Genomic DNA, 15,863 nt, shown 5'->3' on the forward strand with positions numbered 1-15,863 from the left:
GTTTAACACTCATACAGTACTTAGCACAACCAAGCCCTATTCTTTAAGTAGTATTCTTCAGTAATGGAAAATGCTTTAATTTCACAGCTTCACAGAGAAGATGCTATTTAGTTATTAAATCTAAGTTAATGATAAACTCTGCACCGAGGAAAAGCATTTTAAAAAACCCCACCTTTCTTGTCTAGAGAAGTTGAAGTACTTAATTTTATCATCACTTACCTTCTTCTTTATACAAATGGCTTGTCCTTGCCAAGTTTAGTGTGAAATTATTATCTTTGTGGAAGTTTAGCCTACTACTGTGGGGTTCATCAAACTGAGTATTAGCTTACTAATTAGCACTGTGTTCCAGACTTGGGAAAATGCTGTTAAGATCAAATAGTAACCCAATCTAACAAGGAAAGAAAGCAGTGTCTCATTTACTCTTTTCAGTACAGAAAATCAAAGTCCTTGCTCTGTGTAACTAATCTGATAAGTGCACTGATACGCTGTCAGCAAAATGCAGTGTGTTCTATCACTTTTGTCTTGCAGTAATATTGAGGGTAAAAATGTGGTGTGTTTCAAGTCCTTGATTCAAAATTTTGGACATGTATTAAAAGCTATAGTCCAATAAGAGATTACAGAGTAAGTAAGGTATGAATTAACTGATTTTCTGAATTAGAAGTCCAGTTACAAAGAGTCTAGTTGCTCTAGGTCAGCATTTGACCTAGAACTAAAAAAATTCCATAAGCAGATTTTGAGTTATGTTAACAGTGCCACAGTGGGTTCTTTTGTTTTGTGTTTGATAACACCTTTCTGGGTGTCAGTTTGGATTCAATGTCTCATTTGTTGTTTCCACTGCTTTTATGCAATTGCACCCATTTTGTCATAGATCACCAGTGGTTTTGCAGTTCAAATAGTAGTTATTTTCCATGTGTGCTTTGAAGGTAACCTAAAACTTTTATGTAGAGAGAAATTGCAGCAAACCTACTGAAGGCAAGTCATTATTACTCTTTAAGGGCAATCTTGAAAAAGAGTGCTGAGTAGAGTTGCCCTGCATTTGCTGACAACTGAGCACTGATAACTGCTGCAGCTATGTTGGTTTATATTGTTTTGTTCTAAAAATTTAACCTGATTGTGTCTGAAGCTTTCATACTGGGAAAGTATGAAAATACATTTCCTCCAGTACAGATGAAATGGATGCCACTCACTCCCATCCCACTTCTTCATGTCCTATCAGTGGCCCCACAGGTAAAACTGAAGGGTACTGTGCTGTGTGTACCTTCTACATCCTTCTTGATCAAAAGGATGCTTACTGTTAACAGCTGAGATGCTGATCCATATATATGTGGGCAGGAAGACCTTTTTTCTTTTTCTCTTTTTTTTTTTCTTTGTTTGTTTTTAATATTGTTGGAAGTATTAAGCCACTTGATCCACTGCTGGTGCCTCTTGCCTCCCCAGGTCATTGCTGCCAATCAGTTGGCACATAGCAATGATGTGCTGCATACAAATTGCTGCCCTGTGGGTCATGGGAATCAGGCTTCATCTGGGTCTGTGGGTAGCTGCATGTTAGGTCATAATAAATCATCTCTGGCATGGCTAGTTCCTTCAAGAACTGGCTACCTCCCTGCATTGTGATCCTGTTATTGGGGTGACATACAGCATTTTCCTTGAAGGCATGCCTTTCCTTCAGACTTAACAGGAGTCATCTTCAGAGGCTGAGGACCTGGGCTACTTTTTCAAATCCACCTGTCAATGTCCCCTTCCCTAGAAAGTGATTGTAGCTTCTTGGCTTCCCTACCTTCTTAATTACAGGCTACTAGCTCCATTATCCCAGCATCGTAGCAGCCAGATGATAATGTGCTGACCTGGAAGACAGGTGAAATATTTTGGCATATCCCACAGCTGATTTAATGACAAGTATCTTGTTCTGCCTCTTTGTTCTGTTCTTGTGATGGCCCTGCTTCATCCTCCTTTATAAGCTGAGCTTTGTGCCCATTTCATGTGTGTAGGAGTGACTGAAGGGTTAGTCCTCTCATTCCTCAGCAGTGCCTGTCGCTGGATTTGGAGTAGCTGCAGGGCTTTTGTTTTATCATTGGATCCAGAAACTTTCTTTTCCCCTTGAGAACAATAGTGTTGAAACAGAGCTTGCTAGGCCTGGGTCAGCACATCGCAGTGATTTGTGTCTCTCTGGAATTGCCAAGGTGACCACATACTTTTTCCATATATTTTACTAGCTTTTCTGAATTTTGCACTTGTTCAAGGGTGAAGTTCCAAAATGCAAGCTGCTCACAGTCCTAGTCACTTGCCCGTACCACCCCAGGCACCCTGCCACTCTCAACTGTCCAGCCTCAGGGGAGATCATACAATCATAAAATGTTAAGGGGATGGAATGGAATTTAAAGATCATCTAGTCCCAGCCTTTACTGCCATGGACAGGGATACTCACTAGACCAGGTTGCTCAGGGCCTTAACCAAGCTGGCTTTGAATACCTCCAGGGATGGGGCATCCCCTCTGGGCAGCTTGTTCCATTGTCTCAGCACCCCCACAGTGAAAAATTTCCTCCCAATATCTAACCTAAATTTCCCCTCTTCCAATTTGTACCCATTACCCTTGTCCTATCACTACAGTTCCTGATGAACAGTTGTCTCTGGCATTCCTGTTGGCCCTGTTGAGATACTGGAAGGTTGCCATGAGTTCTCCATGGAACCTTCTCTACTCCAGGCTGAACAGCCCCAGCTACCTCAGCCTGTCTTTATAGGGGAGGTGCTCCAGTCCTCTTACGAACTTTATGGTCTCCTCTGGACTTGCTCCAGCAGTTCTATGTCCTTATTTTGGGGACACCAGCACTGTATACAATGCTCCAGGTGGGGTCTCACAAGAATAAAGGGGGAGAATCACCACCTTCAGCCTGCTGGACACACTCCTTTTGATGCAGCTCAGCATTCTATTGACTTTCAGGGCTGTGAGTGCACATTGATGGGTCATGTTGACTTTCATCAACCATTACCCCAAAGTCTCTCTCTGTAAGGCTGATCTCTGGGTAGTATTCTTAAATAGTTGTTTAAACTTGAAACACAACCTAGAACGCATTCAGAAGACAGCCAGTGTGTGGCCAGGTGGCCAAGAAGGCCAGTGGCATCCTGGCCTGTATCAGGAATAGTGTGGCCAGCAAGACCAGGGTAGTGGTCATCCCCCTGTACTCGGTACTGGTGAGGCCACATCTGGAGTCATGTGTCCAGTTCTGGCCCCTCAGTTTAGGAGGGACTCTGAGGTGCTGGAGCATGTCCAGAGAAGGTAGCAAAGCTGGTGAAGGGCCTGAAGCACAAGTCTCATGAGGAGCAGCTGAGGGGGCTGTGGTTGTTGAGCCTGGAGCAAAGGAAGTTCAGGGGAGACCTTATCACACACTACAGTTGCCTGAGAGGAGGTGGAGTCACCATCCCTGAAAGTGTTTAAGGAAAGACTGGATGTGGCACTTAGGTCTAGTTGACCTGGTGGTGTTGAGTCATAGGTTGGATTTAATGATCTCAGAGGTCCTTCCAAACCTCATTGATTCTGTGAAGACATAATGATAGGAACATGCTAGTTTGACCATCCCAGGATATTAAAAATTCTCAAGATCTGTTGTAATTACTCTGGATGAAAAGGGAAGGAAATGAAGGGAAGCATGTCCCCTCCATGGATTGAGTTGCCAAAGAGAAAAGGTGTAATTACCAGTAGTTTCTGATAGGTGACTCCCAAGTACAGGGATGACAGCAGTGCTGAGTGCAAATACCATATTAGTTTCACAACCAGCAATTATATTGTGTTATTAGCCAGTGTTACAAAGTGCAGCTTGATAACCTCAGCCCAGTTTCCATGGACAATAAACATCATAACAGGGAACACATACTGCAAGTAAAGTGTTACATAATTGAACTTGAGGAACAAACACATCAACTTTGAGAGCAAATTAATCATTGTGACCAGTATACAGTATAATACAATGAATGCTTGTAACAAATTTGTTCTAACATGTTCTAGTCAGATTTGTTGTTATCTCAACCCATTAAGCCCCATGTTGGGCATGAAAAAGGATGGTTTATTCCCAGCTGGCAACTAAATGCCACTCAGCCACTCTCTCACTTCCCCTGTTCCCAGTGTAATAGGAATAAGAATTGGAAAAAATGTAAAAAATTAATTAAGAACAATTTAATAATTGAAACAAAGTAGCAGTTGTTGGTATTATTAAAAGGGAGGTAACAAAAAAGAAAGAGGGGCATAAAACCCAAGAAAGACAAGTGATGCACAACAGAGTGTCTCTCCACCCACTGACCAATGCCTAGCCTGTCCCCCAGCAGGGATCAGCAGCTCCCAGCTAACTCCCTACTGTGCCCATTTATATACTGGGCATGATGCTCTCCGGTGTGGAATATCCCTTTGGCCAGGTCAGGTCACCTGTCCTGGCCATGCTCCCTCCCAGCTCCTTGTGCACCTGCTTGCTGGCAGAGCACATGAAACTTAAGTCCTTGACTTAGAGTCTACTCTAAGTGTTGCTACTGGGCAACAACCAAGCCTAAAATTCCAGTATTGATGTATTTTTTTAGCAGCTTTCGCAAAATACATTTGAAGATTAATACAGGATGCAGAGAGAAGTTTGTCTTTAATACAAACAGCAACATTAAGAAGAAATGGGGGTTGTGTCATGGCAGAGATGGAGATGTTCAAGTTTTGGGATTCAGCTGTCAAGAGTATTGACACAAAATTCCGTGTATTGCAGTGTATAGAGTGAGATGGAGAGAGATTTGCCCTCCTTGAAAAAATACCAAACCGGGCAGAGCATTTTTGGGGGGGTTTTATACCTCTTTTTCCCTAAACAAAGATTTCTTTTAGGTTTATAATGAATTATTTCTGTATTGTGACCTTTTAAAGGGGAGTAACAGAGCCTTATCCATAAAGCTATTACTGGAAGTATGCTAGATCGGTACTTAATTAGAAATGTGCTTTATTTATTCACATTGCAATGGATTTCTGATTTGACTGTTTGACAATCTGTGTTCTTTGTACAGATCAACCTGTTTTTAAATGGGCAGCATGTTGAGGTATTTGAGGAGGATCTCACATTTACATCAGATGAGGTGGTTTCGTTTGATCTGCCCAAGATCAGCAGTGAATTGAAAGGTTTGTTCATCTTTGTATTATGAATGCATAATTTGCTATCTTTGTCCTGGTAAATCGTGTTAGCAAAGCTCCTGGGTTTGGTTTTTTTTTCCAAGGTGACTACAGTTCTAAGTATTGGAGAAGCAAAAAGCTGTTGGACTCCTTATTGCCTTTTTATAATTTGAGAAAACTTTCTGAGGTGCCTGACACCAGCATTTAACTACTGAATTCTTCAGGCTTTTTTTCAGGTAAAACCCCACTTTTGAGAGACAGCAGAACTTCTCTGGTTGTTTCCCCTGAGCAGGATCTCTAAACTTTTGCCCTTAGTTGTAAATATAAATGTTTTCTCTATGTGACTAAATACTTACCTACTTCTGTGGCTTAATGTAGGGCAGCATGGATGAAAAAGACAAATGGCTTAAACTGTAAAAGAAATGGCTTCTGCTAAAGCATTTTCTGTCAACATTTAGAAAGGAGGAAAGTATTTTTCTTAGTTTCATGGTTATCTCAAGTGTGAGGGACTGTTAGTTGTCGTTGAATAGATAAGAGAAATATGTGAAAATGGATTTAAAATATGCTGCTAGATGTGGTTCTGGGAGGGTGGAATTTGAAATTACCATTTTCCCTAGCTTTGAAGGGAATTCCTTCATAGATTGTTTAAGATGTTTATTAAATGCAAACAATTTCCTGATAAACAGATCATGAAAGATAAATCAATTAGGCTAATAATAAATGAGAACACCAGAACGCTGACTTGAACTGGTTTTGTTTAAAGGGAGATTGTCAGGGACTGACTGTGTAAAATGTCTGATGGAGAAAAGATTTCTACAGCTGATGCAATGTAGATGTTGTCAAATTTCAGTCTTTGAAGAGGTACATTTTGCCTTGAATTGTATGTTGAATGAAATTATTAAAATTAATGTGATTTCTGTACTGTATGAAGCGTGGTAGTCTGCTCCAAAATGTGCAATGAGCTTTAGCTGGACTTGAAAATACACTCTCAGTGAGATCTTTAATCAAAAATAATATTCCCCAATTAAATAAATACATCCTTAAATATTTTCTGCCAAATTTCATGGCACATTTCAGCTTGCAAGTGAACATGGGAAAGATTTAGAGCATCAAGCTCAAAATAAACCTCTTTCATTGTGTGGTTTTACCTCTTCAAATTTCATGCTACTGTGACTTTCTGCGAGTGAGGAGCCATTGTGCCAGACCAAACTATAATCACACTTTCTTCTCATCTTTCACAGTGACCCAATGTATATTAGAAAACTTTAGGTCATAATTAAAGCAGTTTAATGCTGATAGGTTGTTGCTCAGGTAGATTGTGAGTAGATTTTCTGATCCATCTGTGCCAGTAGAAGAGATTGTTGTGTGAGCCCCTAGTCTTTCATGTTGTTTTTCTTGTTATTGCCACTTGCATGTGCTAGCAAAGCTCCTCTTGTGAGTGTTGCCTGATCTGCTTCAACCAAATAAATACCATGAGCTGAGATACACTATACAAATTATGTGTCATGTCGTACTAAGGCATTTTTGTTATCCACTGTATCTCCCACCCCATACCTAAATGGACCTTACGGATCTGTCCAGCTGCCACTGCCACAGACTTTGAGCCTCCCTTTCTGACAGGGTCAGTGAAAACTGCAGCCAGTAGGATTTGGATGTCGTTTGTCTCTTACCCATGTCAGCCTGGCTCATGTCTGAGTCAGCAATTTTCTGTGGGCAGGAAGGAGTTGAAGGTAGGGATGATTTGGCTAGGTCTGGATTTACCTGATTACTTGATGCTGTTCACAGTGTACAGATCTACTCATGCCTTCACAGTAGGTGCACTGTGCTCTAAATGATGCCTCTGGCCAGCATTTGGAGTATGACATCTTTAATACTGGGTCTCTTACTCTCTAAAATTAAAAAAAAAAATTCCAAAAAGGAAAATAAGCCCCAAATATTCTTAGCAGAAGCAATAATAGTACAGAAGGGACAGACTGATGTATTTTCATGTTGCATTGCCTTGCAGCGTGAAGGTAGTCCAGCATAGTTGATTTACAAGACTCTGTATATTCAATTTCTTTAAATTTGGGACATCTGTGAGTTGCTTCTTGTGGCTGCCACCAGCAGCAATAGAAGCCGCCACAAAGCAGGAAGGCTGTCACTTCCCTGCTCTGCACAGTCCCCCTACTGGTGTCCAAGGAGCAGAGAGAGAGGGAGAACTGCCAGTTGCATCTGGAAGGATGAGAAGTTCACTGAGAGTCAGGAGTGGAGGTCAGTCTGTTATTGATGATGGTATTGAAAAGCCAAGGAGGCCAGGAGAGCTGATATGGCCGAAGGAAAGTTGGATCAGAAGCAAAACTGACTGAAAATTACTTGATTCTCACTGCCTAAAAGCTTGGATATAGCCTATGCTTCAAGTTCAGTGTTATGCTGTGATCAGCGAGTAACTCAAGCTCAGTAGCAGAGTGGATGCTTCACCTCTCACTTTAAAGAACAGGAACTGAATGGTGGCAGCCTGCTACTCTTAGTAATCAACAATTGCAAGAGGTCTGTGCTGTGTAACTTAGCCATCAAACCCCAGGTGTATACGGTGGGAATCCCACAATACTGAATTCATGGATTTGGACAGGAGTGGGTTTGCTTTTTGATATGTAGATGGATAAAAATATTTCATATGAACTTTGTTCAGTGAAATGCAGCAACCTCCATGCTCCTTGAACATTCAATACTGAGACATTGAAAAGTTAAAAAATCAAGATTGGCTTCCTAGAAAGCATACATTTTCTATATAATACTAAGATACTTAAAAAACCAGTAACTTGAAAAAGAAATCTTAGGTTTCTTCTGTACAGCTGGGTAAGTAACTGTTAAAACAGTGCAAATGCAAGTGAGAGATGTCTTGAAAAGGAATTTTAAATTGAAACTGTTTTCTACAGGCATTAGCAGATTAAACATTATATAGAATTATGAGGACGGTAGCAACTACAGGTATTTTCCACCTGCACTGGAAGCAGAGATCTCCGAGTTAAGGGGACAGAAGTTACTGGCTAGGCAAGAAAAGCAGCAGCTCTGCCTCCTTCAGAGCTACTGCATTGCTAAGATGGATAGTCATATTGAAGGGTGATGGAAGAGGGGATGCCTGGTACAGCATTTGGCTGTAAAAAAGTAAAAGGGATTTGGGAGATGGAGCAGGAGGGATCAACTTCATAATTTTGGCCCCCCGTCTCACCTCTTTTTCTCTAGGTGTTCCTGTGGGAACAAAGATTGGAAATGTTTTCAAAAGTACTGCAAATAAATGCAAAAAGCTTGCACTTAAAAAATATACTATTATTTGTAGCACCATTAAAATGAATTCATTTTTATGTTGTACAGATCTGCCAAGTGGTCCGCATACTTACCGCTTAGAAGATCTTGCCTATACCAGAAGTGGAGACAAAGGCAATTCTGCAAACATAGGTATTTTTATTTTTCTTGCTTTCTGAAGTGATGTAAGATTTTCACACATGAGTTACACATCAAGTGCTAGATTTAATTTTTTTAAACATGACTTGATTTCTGTTTTTTTTTAATTGTGCTGAAACAAAAAATAATACGTATCTAACATGGATTTTTACTAATGGCATATCTATAGTCTCCTCATTAGCAGCTGTTTTAATCTGAGGTACTAAGAAAAATACTAGCACATTGTACTATGAAGAAAGGTTTTTATTTAGGGTTGGAAAGTTGAGCTCCCAAAAGTTAAGAAATGCCTTTTTAGATTTCTTTTACGTATCAGTTGCTATTCCTTCATGTGTGTTACGTTACATAATATAATTTCTTGGTTGTCTAATCGTGTGTAATATTTTCATACATTAATTTTGTATATGGCTGAAATATTGACAGGTAATACTAAAGTTGTTCTCATATGTACAAGAATGTTTTTATTACATTGCTAATGCAAATGGTATATGTCATTATGCAGTCTCTTTACACTGATTGTGCTGCTTCTTGCATTGTTTAATAATTCCTTCTATTCCTTACTTCTGCATGCAACAATTGGCTCTCTTACTTGTTGGAAGATGAGAGCGTGTGGTGTTCAAAGCTCAGTATGAATTAAAGGTGCGTTTGGGATTTGATTTGCTATTAGCTGTCATGCTAAAACTGATTAATTTTGTTCATTTGTATTTAGGAATATAGTTTTCTTGTCTTTGTTTGTGACACGTTTTTTTTTGGGGTTGAAGAATGAAGCAATGTTGATTTTTCTTTTTTTTTCTTTTTACTTTTTTTTTTCCTTTTTCTTTCTCTGTGGTTGACCACTGTTGCAATGTAGCATTGCCAAGTTGTGAGTGATGTATACATAATAGACTTCTTCAGATGTAAAGACACTATTGCTTTATTAAAGAACAACAATAACAACAAACTTGACCTCTAATTAAAGTCCACAGATAGAAAGGGCCCTGTGACACAAAACTGTTTTCCTGATCCTGCTCTGGAACCTCAGCTTCAGCATAAAATTAGCTGAAGCTTACAAAGCATATTTACAGCAATAAAAATGTAATTGCAATTTGTCACACTTACATGAGAATCACATGCAAGAGGTGGGTCAAGGACCAAACCTTCAGTCACTGATCATGCCTTGTTGTGGTTAATTGTGTTTATTTAGATATGTAAGTCTTGCAAATCATGTAAGGGCAGAGAACTGCCAGTGGGTTGTTTGTTGTGATGTTGTTGTTCTTTAGGTGTCTTTCAGTGGCAGGGATTGCTTGCAGCCAGAAAAAATCCAGTAATCATTTAGTGGTCACTTAGCATTCAATCGTGTCATGCTCCACCCTACATCTCTACTGACAGAGGGAGAGCTGTCATACTGTTGTGTTTCTTATTCAGGAGCTCATTAAAGAGGATCCATATGTACAGTTTCAGTTAGGCGGAGGATCTCAAATCAGTTTTGAAAGGATAAATACAAATTTTTTTACATTCCTATTGCAACTAATGCCATTTAATGCCCAACAGGTGTGATAGCACGGCATCCCCTCTACTATCCATACCTAAAGAAAACTTTAACTGCTCAAGCCCTGGAGAATTACTTTCAACACCTTTTAGAGCATGAAAAGCCAGAAGAAGAACTAGTAACAAGGTGAGTAGCTTGCATGCTCAGTCCACAGTTGTGTGGTAGATACATGATGGTATCAGAAGTTATCTTAAAGTATGTTAACATAAATATTGCAAATTTGTGTGTATTGTCTTTAGGTTTTTTAATATATCTTCCTTTGCCTTTTTAAATAACAACTTGAGCATAATCATTGAGAAAGAACATGAACTTGGGCCTCTCTGAAAGCTGGACAAAGGCCGTGAATCCGTTTAGTGGAGGCATTTAAATTCCCAGAATTAGCATAGTAGTGTTGGGGCTGTTCCTTTGTTTTGTTCCAGTACAGAATGTCTTTACTAACTAGAAATAGCTTCCAATGCTCTTCGGGAAATTTATCTTTCCATTGGTTTTGAACCATTTGGAAACTGCAGGAGCCTTAGTAGCTGAAGCTTCCCAAGCTTCTGAGCCACTGCTGAACTGAGAGAAGTGTGTGAAACACTACCTGGATGACATTCACACAGCCAGTATAGTCTGGAGCCCAAACTTTCCTGATCATCCATCAGGAATGGGCCTCATACTATCCCTGTTTCTGCACAACATTTTAATATTTATGAATATTAACTCACTTTAGAGAAAGTATTCCTTGTAGTACCTCATTCCCACCCACTTTTGCCCCACATACACCAAGCCAGAATTTAAACAAAAAACATAGCTAATTTCTCTTAAAATCTGAAAGAGGAATACATTATAAACAGGACACTTCTACCTGATACTCATCTACAAAAGAATATCCTCTTCCACCTGACAACATACATAACGTCCTTGTTTTTGTAGTATGGCTGATGCTCAGGGCCCTTCCTTGGGACTGAAACATACACTGTGCTTGTAGCATGAGGTAATGGAGCTCATTCTCCCAAGGATGTCCAGTAAACTAGTCAACAGATTTTAAACCTTCTTCTCTCTTCAAAAACAAGTAAAAGCTTAATACTGCCACAAACCATTCAGTCTTCTGAAATGTCTTTTGATACAAAGTCAGTTATTCTGCAAGTATGAAGATTTTGCCAAAATCTTTTATGTGTTTCCATGAGTAGTGGATAAACTGTTAAGTGTCTTTGTGCTTGTTCAAGGAGCTTGAGTCAGAAAGGTACAGCTCAAAGCTCACAGAGAGCTTGGAGTTATGGTAACCCCTGATCTTTGAATTGTAAGTGCTGGTTTTGTCTTCATAAGCAGCTCAGTGTAGATCTCACCAACTGTTTTGTAAGTGCTAACAAATCTATGTATTTAATAATCGTGATACTAAGAATTTTAATTGAATTTCCTCTGAAACAAAGCACAGAGGGCAAGAAATAAATGTCATGTCTCCTAATGATACTTGTAGAAATTGTATCATTGACATTCCTTAATGCTGTTTATGTTCATAAATAAAAGTTGAAATTTGCTCTGTCTGGATGAAGCCAAATTAATTTGAATAATTAGATTATCTGTTTGTGGGTTTGGCTTCATTTAATGATGTGATAATGGAGCTCTGTGAGTGAATTGGAAAGCTACTGGGGAAAAAGAATAAAACCTTTTGTGGAAATATTTAGGATTATAAGGATTACGCTCATGTGCTTCAGATTGTGTAGTTTCTTTTTTAATTACTTGTTTATTTTTTAGTTTTAACTGTCATTTAAAAAGAGCTGTCTTACTGTCTAATTTTCTTTCATTTCCTTTATTTAAATGGTGAGTGGTTAAAAACTAAGTATTAGTTTTGCTGTTACAAACATACCAACAATGGCTCTACCACACTACGGAACAGAATCTGTTAACCATTTGCCTTCTGTGCTTTTTCACTAGAGGCATTAAATAGGTGTACTAAACGGAGAAAAGGTGGAATTATTTTGATAGAGAACACTGGAAACTCACAAACTTCCATATGTTCAGGTAAAATAATAGCAAAAGATGGTCTTTCAATTCCCAGATTATTGCTTCCCACTTTGGAGTGCTGGAGTACATTCTTAACAGATCTGAGTATCTTAAGATACAGAATAAGAAACTTTTCATGTAGTGGTACTAGGTTAATCATTTAAGAAGGATAGTAAAACTATTATATGAGGATTTGCTGTTTTCATCTTCTGCAGTATGGTATATGTCATGTTTTGAGAAGATTCCAATGCTCAGAAGTATAAAAATAGCTGATTTCTTCTATGCAATGTTTTGACCAAGAGCTGAAGAACAAAAAATGTGAATGCTAATGCTTCTAGATGGCTTTTTTGTACATACATTTATTAGAGAGGAAAAATAAGTATTTCTCTACAGTATATTTCACATGCAAACTCCTCTTTAAGCCTATGGACTTGGTTCCTGCTTTCCTCTGATAAAAAGAATACTGTCTTTTCCTTGATTTAAATGCATTAAATAATTTTGTATCATCATTATTTTCATGCATTTTATCAGGAAATTGACTGGGAAACCTGACTTCTCTGTATATTATGGACAGCACTTTAAAGGAAGTAGTTAAGCAGGCACCCCATTGTGCATAAGCATAGGAATTCAGCTAGAAGTGTGAATATTCCTTATTTTATTGGTTTCTGTCACAGATACAGTATTCTTTGAAGTACTTATTTGTTTTCTGTTTTTTAAAAGCAGCTCTTAAAACTTTTGATCAAATTGTACAGTAAGATATTTTTTTCCTTTAGATCTCACTTAATTAAACTTAAATGTTTAATTATGCTGAGTAAATGCCTGCCAGCATTTTGGTTAATGTATTGTTGCTGCTTAAGACTATTATGATGGTTATAGTGGTTTTTCTTCCTTTTATTGTGTGAATTTGTTTTCTGTGTGGAAGTATTTTTGATGCTCAGATGCTTCAAGCAAGCCTTAAAATAGTGAAGATGCTGACCTTTATATATTATAATTTTGTAATCCTAGTTTTAGCTAGAGTAGCCCACTGTAAATATTTTCTCAAAGTAAATAAAATGAATGTGCTGTTTCATAGCATTCCAAATTAAGATCTGTTCCTTGTATTACCTACTTCCTCTGCCAAAATTACTGCAGAAAGTGAAATGAAACTCTTCCACTCATTTGTTTCTGCTTTTGTATGCTCTTCAGTTTTGCTCCTGATTTGTTTTGCCTGAATGATTTTCATGACACTTCTTTGGAGAGATGAGATATTAGCCTCTGGAATACATGTTCCATGAGTCTAGTTCTCTTGGAGAGATCTGCCAGTTGTAAAATTGTTTGGTGGCTGGAAGTCTTTGCCAGTTTTTCAGAGTAAAATTTATAGTGCAGTGCTTTGGTAGATCTTTAGCTTTCGTGGTGTATGTGATGATTGGTAATTTTTATTTAGTTTTTCGGAAAATTTTGTGGAGTCATCTGGTTTTGCTATATAGTTGATTATGGTATTAAATTTAGTAAATTAGGTAGGTTACTTACTGTGGAAATTACTTTATTCTTCACATTTGTGTTGTCTAGTTGAGCACTGGTGGATTAATCTCCTTTCCTGCCTTCCCAGTGGGTTTGCCTTTAAGTGTGATAATGTTGGCATCAACTAGTTTTCAAGGAAGGGCAACAGAATGCTGACACCAGTTTTTTTCTTATTAACAACTAATAATACTAATTTTAAAGTAGAGTGTGGTAATGAGAAAGTAGGAGCTTAAAACTTCTTGCCTAGGACACAAACACGGACACTCCATGACTACTTGCTTTCTAGAAGGAGAAATCAAGTGATTGCCAGACTCCTCAGCAGAATCATTTCCTTCCATGAGAGGTTTGGGTCAGACACCCAAGATAATAGGGGACACAGGGCTGTGAACACCAGCACAGCCATGGTTTTCACACTGCTCTACAGGAGCTAAAAGAGAGAAACCTCTGAGTGACAAAATCAGCAGCAGAGGAGCACTGCAAGAAATTCCAGCTATATCAGGGGAAAGATATGAAGAATCTGTCCCAAACAGATTAAGATCAGATAGGTGACTAACGAAAAATGAGTGGTGTTGGAGGAAGCATGATTTAAATTGCAGCAGTCAAACATCTGAAAATGGAGTGAGAATTGGATATCATCTTTGTTGTTCCTCATGGCTTGATGATGTTCTAATGTAAGTCCTTTCCTATAGAATTAAAGAAAAGCTTAGATGAAGGAAATACTGGAGGAAAGCAAAACCAAAGAAAAGCAACAATAGAAGGAAGATGACAAAACACTGAAAAACTGTGCAGTGGGAGACAAATGGAAATATACTGTAGACCTATTTATGGAATTTGAAACAATAGGAAACCACAGAGCCATTTGCCAAACTGCTACAGAAGTTTCCAAATTGGAACTGCACCACTCAAAAGCAAGGATGGAAAAATGCTTACAGTGGCAATGGAACAGAAAATTAGGTCTTGTCACACTAAAATAAAATTTTATCTGAACAAAGTACATGGATCCAGGAAAGCATTGAAATGTAGATCTGATTTTAATTTGCTGTGAAATTATCTGTTGGTTGTGAGAGTGATGTAGTGACTCAGATACTTCTCTGTTATAACGAGGGTGTCTTTCCAATTAGCTGGCAGCACTTGTTAGCAAAAGTGAATTCCAGGAATTTAGTGATTGTACTTTTCACTATCAGAGCTAGGAGCTAATGAAAATACTGCCTTTTGCCCATTGTGTTGTCTAAGTTCATATTGGATCTTGAACTTCTGGCTTCCAGATAGGGGCTTTAACTCATAGAAAAAAAGGACTCTAGAAACAACCTTATTAGAAATGGATGAGTTTTTAATAGAGGAGAATGATTATTTAATAGTTTAATAAATTTAATAGTTTTCAATGGTCCAACTTTAAAACTATTAAAGACTGTTTATTTGGAGTAAGAGGAAGGAACAAGAAGGCAGGTAAGGCCTTGTGTTAATCTTGTTAACTTTTAGACTTGACTCAGCAGGGATGTGATCAGAAGCATGATATTTTTGCATGTCAGCTTTTGCTTGATCTCTACAAGTGTTCCTTCCAAAATCTCCTGAGAAATAATGTGCAGTTTTCATTTTACAGATATGAGTTGCCAGGAATCCATGGATTAAATTTTGTTCTGAAGAATTCCCTTGGTGGTGGTGGCATAGCATCCTTAAGAAGTGACCCACAGGCATGTATCAAAGCAATACTTTAAATGTAGTTATTTTTCATATGCACTGTAGGCCTCCTAATTTAGCCTATGCCTTCTATAGTTAAAGTACTGATAAATAATATAAACATGAAAGGGAAAAGCAGATGGATATGAGGTCTTTTGTGTTGATGATATGTGAATCTGAAAGTAACATATTTTTGCAAGTGTACAGTCTGAGTATTAAATATTTGAAACATCTAAACATGAAGACAAGATCTTAGCAACGCTATGGCTACAGCAAAGCACAGCTCTGCTACCATAGGCTCAGAAATGCTTACATGTGCAAATAATCTCAGTGTAGTCAAGAAGACTGCTCACAAAATAAGGTGATGCTATGTATGAATCAGATGATAGAATTGAACCGCAAATAAGTTAATTTTAGCACTATGTACCGAATAAATGGAATAAACTGGTCAATCTATTCAGATGTGGATGCTTGAAAACTCATAAAACTTAAACAGAATTCTCACACTGATTATAGGAAAAATATTCGAATGAAACCATTTTATAAAACTTCATTTTAAAAGGTGATATATTTATATAGTAAAATAAAATGGTTTTGTTCTTCTTCTTA

General features: G+C 38.2%; 1 protein-coding gene across 4 annotated transcripts in view; it reads left to right on the forward strand.

Annotated features, from left to right (window-relative positions):
• The window catches only part of LOC146438176 (uncharacterized), a 55,987-nt gene that overhangs the window by 38,260 nt on the left and 1,864 nt on the right, over positions 1 to 15,863 (forward strand). For 2 of the 4 annotated variants that reach the window (XM_085058560.1, XM_085058561.1), the window contains exons 16-19: positions 5,026 to 5,137; positions 8,480 to 8,563; positions 10,097 to 10,220; positions 15,178 to 15,268. In XM_085058560.1, coding sequence (XP_084914686.1) covers positions 5,026 to 5,137; positions 8,480 to 8,563; positions 10,097 to 10,220; positions 15,178 to 15,268 — 411 coding nt within the window. Of the gene's footprint in view, positions 1 to 5,025; positions 5,138 to 8,479; positions 8,564 to 9,165; positions 9,206 to 10,096; positions 10,221 to 15,177; positions 15,269 to 15,863 lie in introns of those variants that run through there. The other 2 variants (XR_014851681.1, XM_085058562.1) reach the window with 2 other exon arrangements.

Source organism: Lichenostomus cassidix, chromosome 4 (assembly GCF_008360975.1).
Source record: "Lichenostomus cassidix isolate B80296 chromosome 4, HeHo_3.0, whole genome shotgun sequence".
NCBI lineage: Eukaryota > Metazoa > Chordata > Aves > Passeriformes > Meliphagidae > Lichenostomus > Lichenostomus cassidix.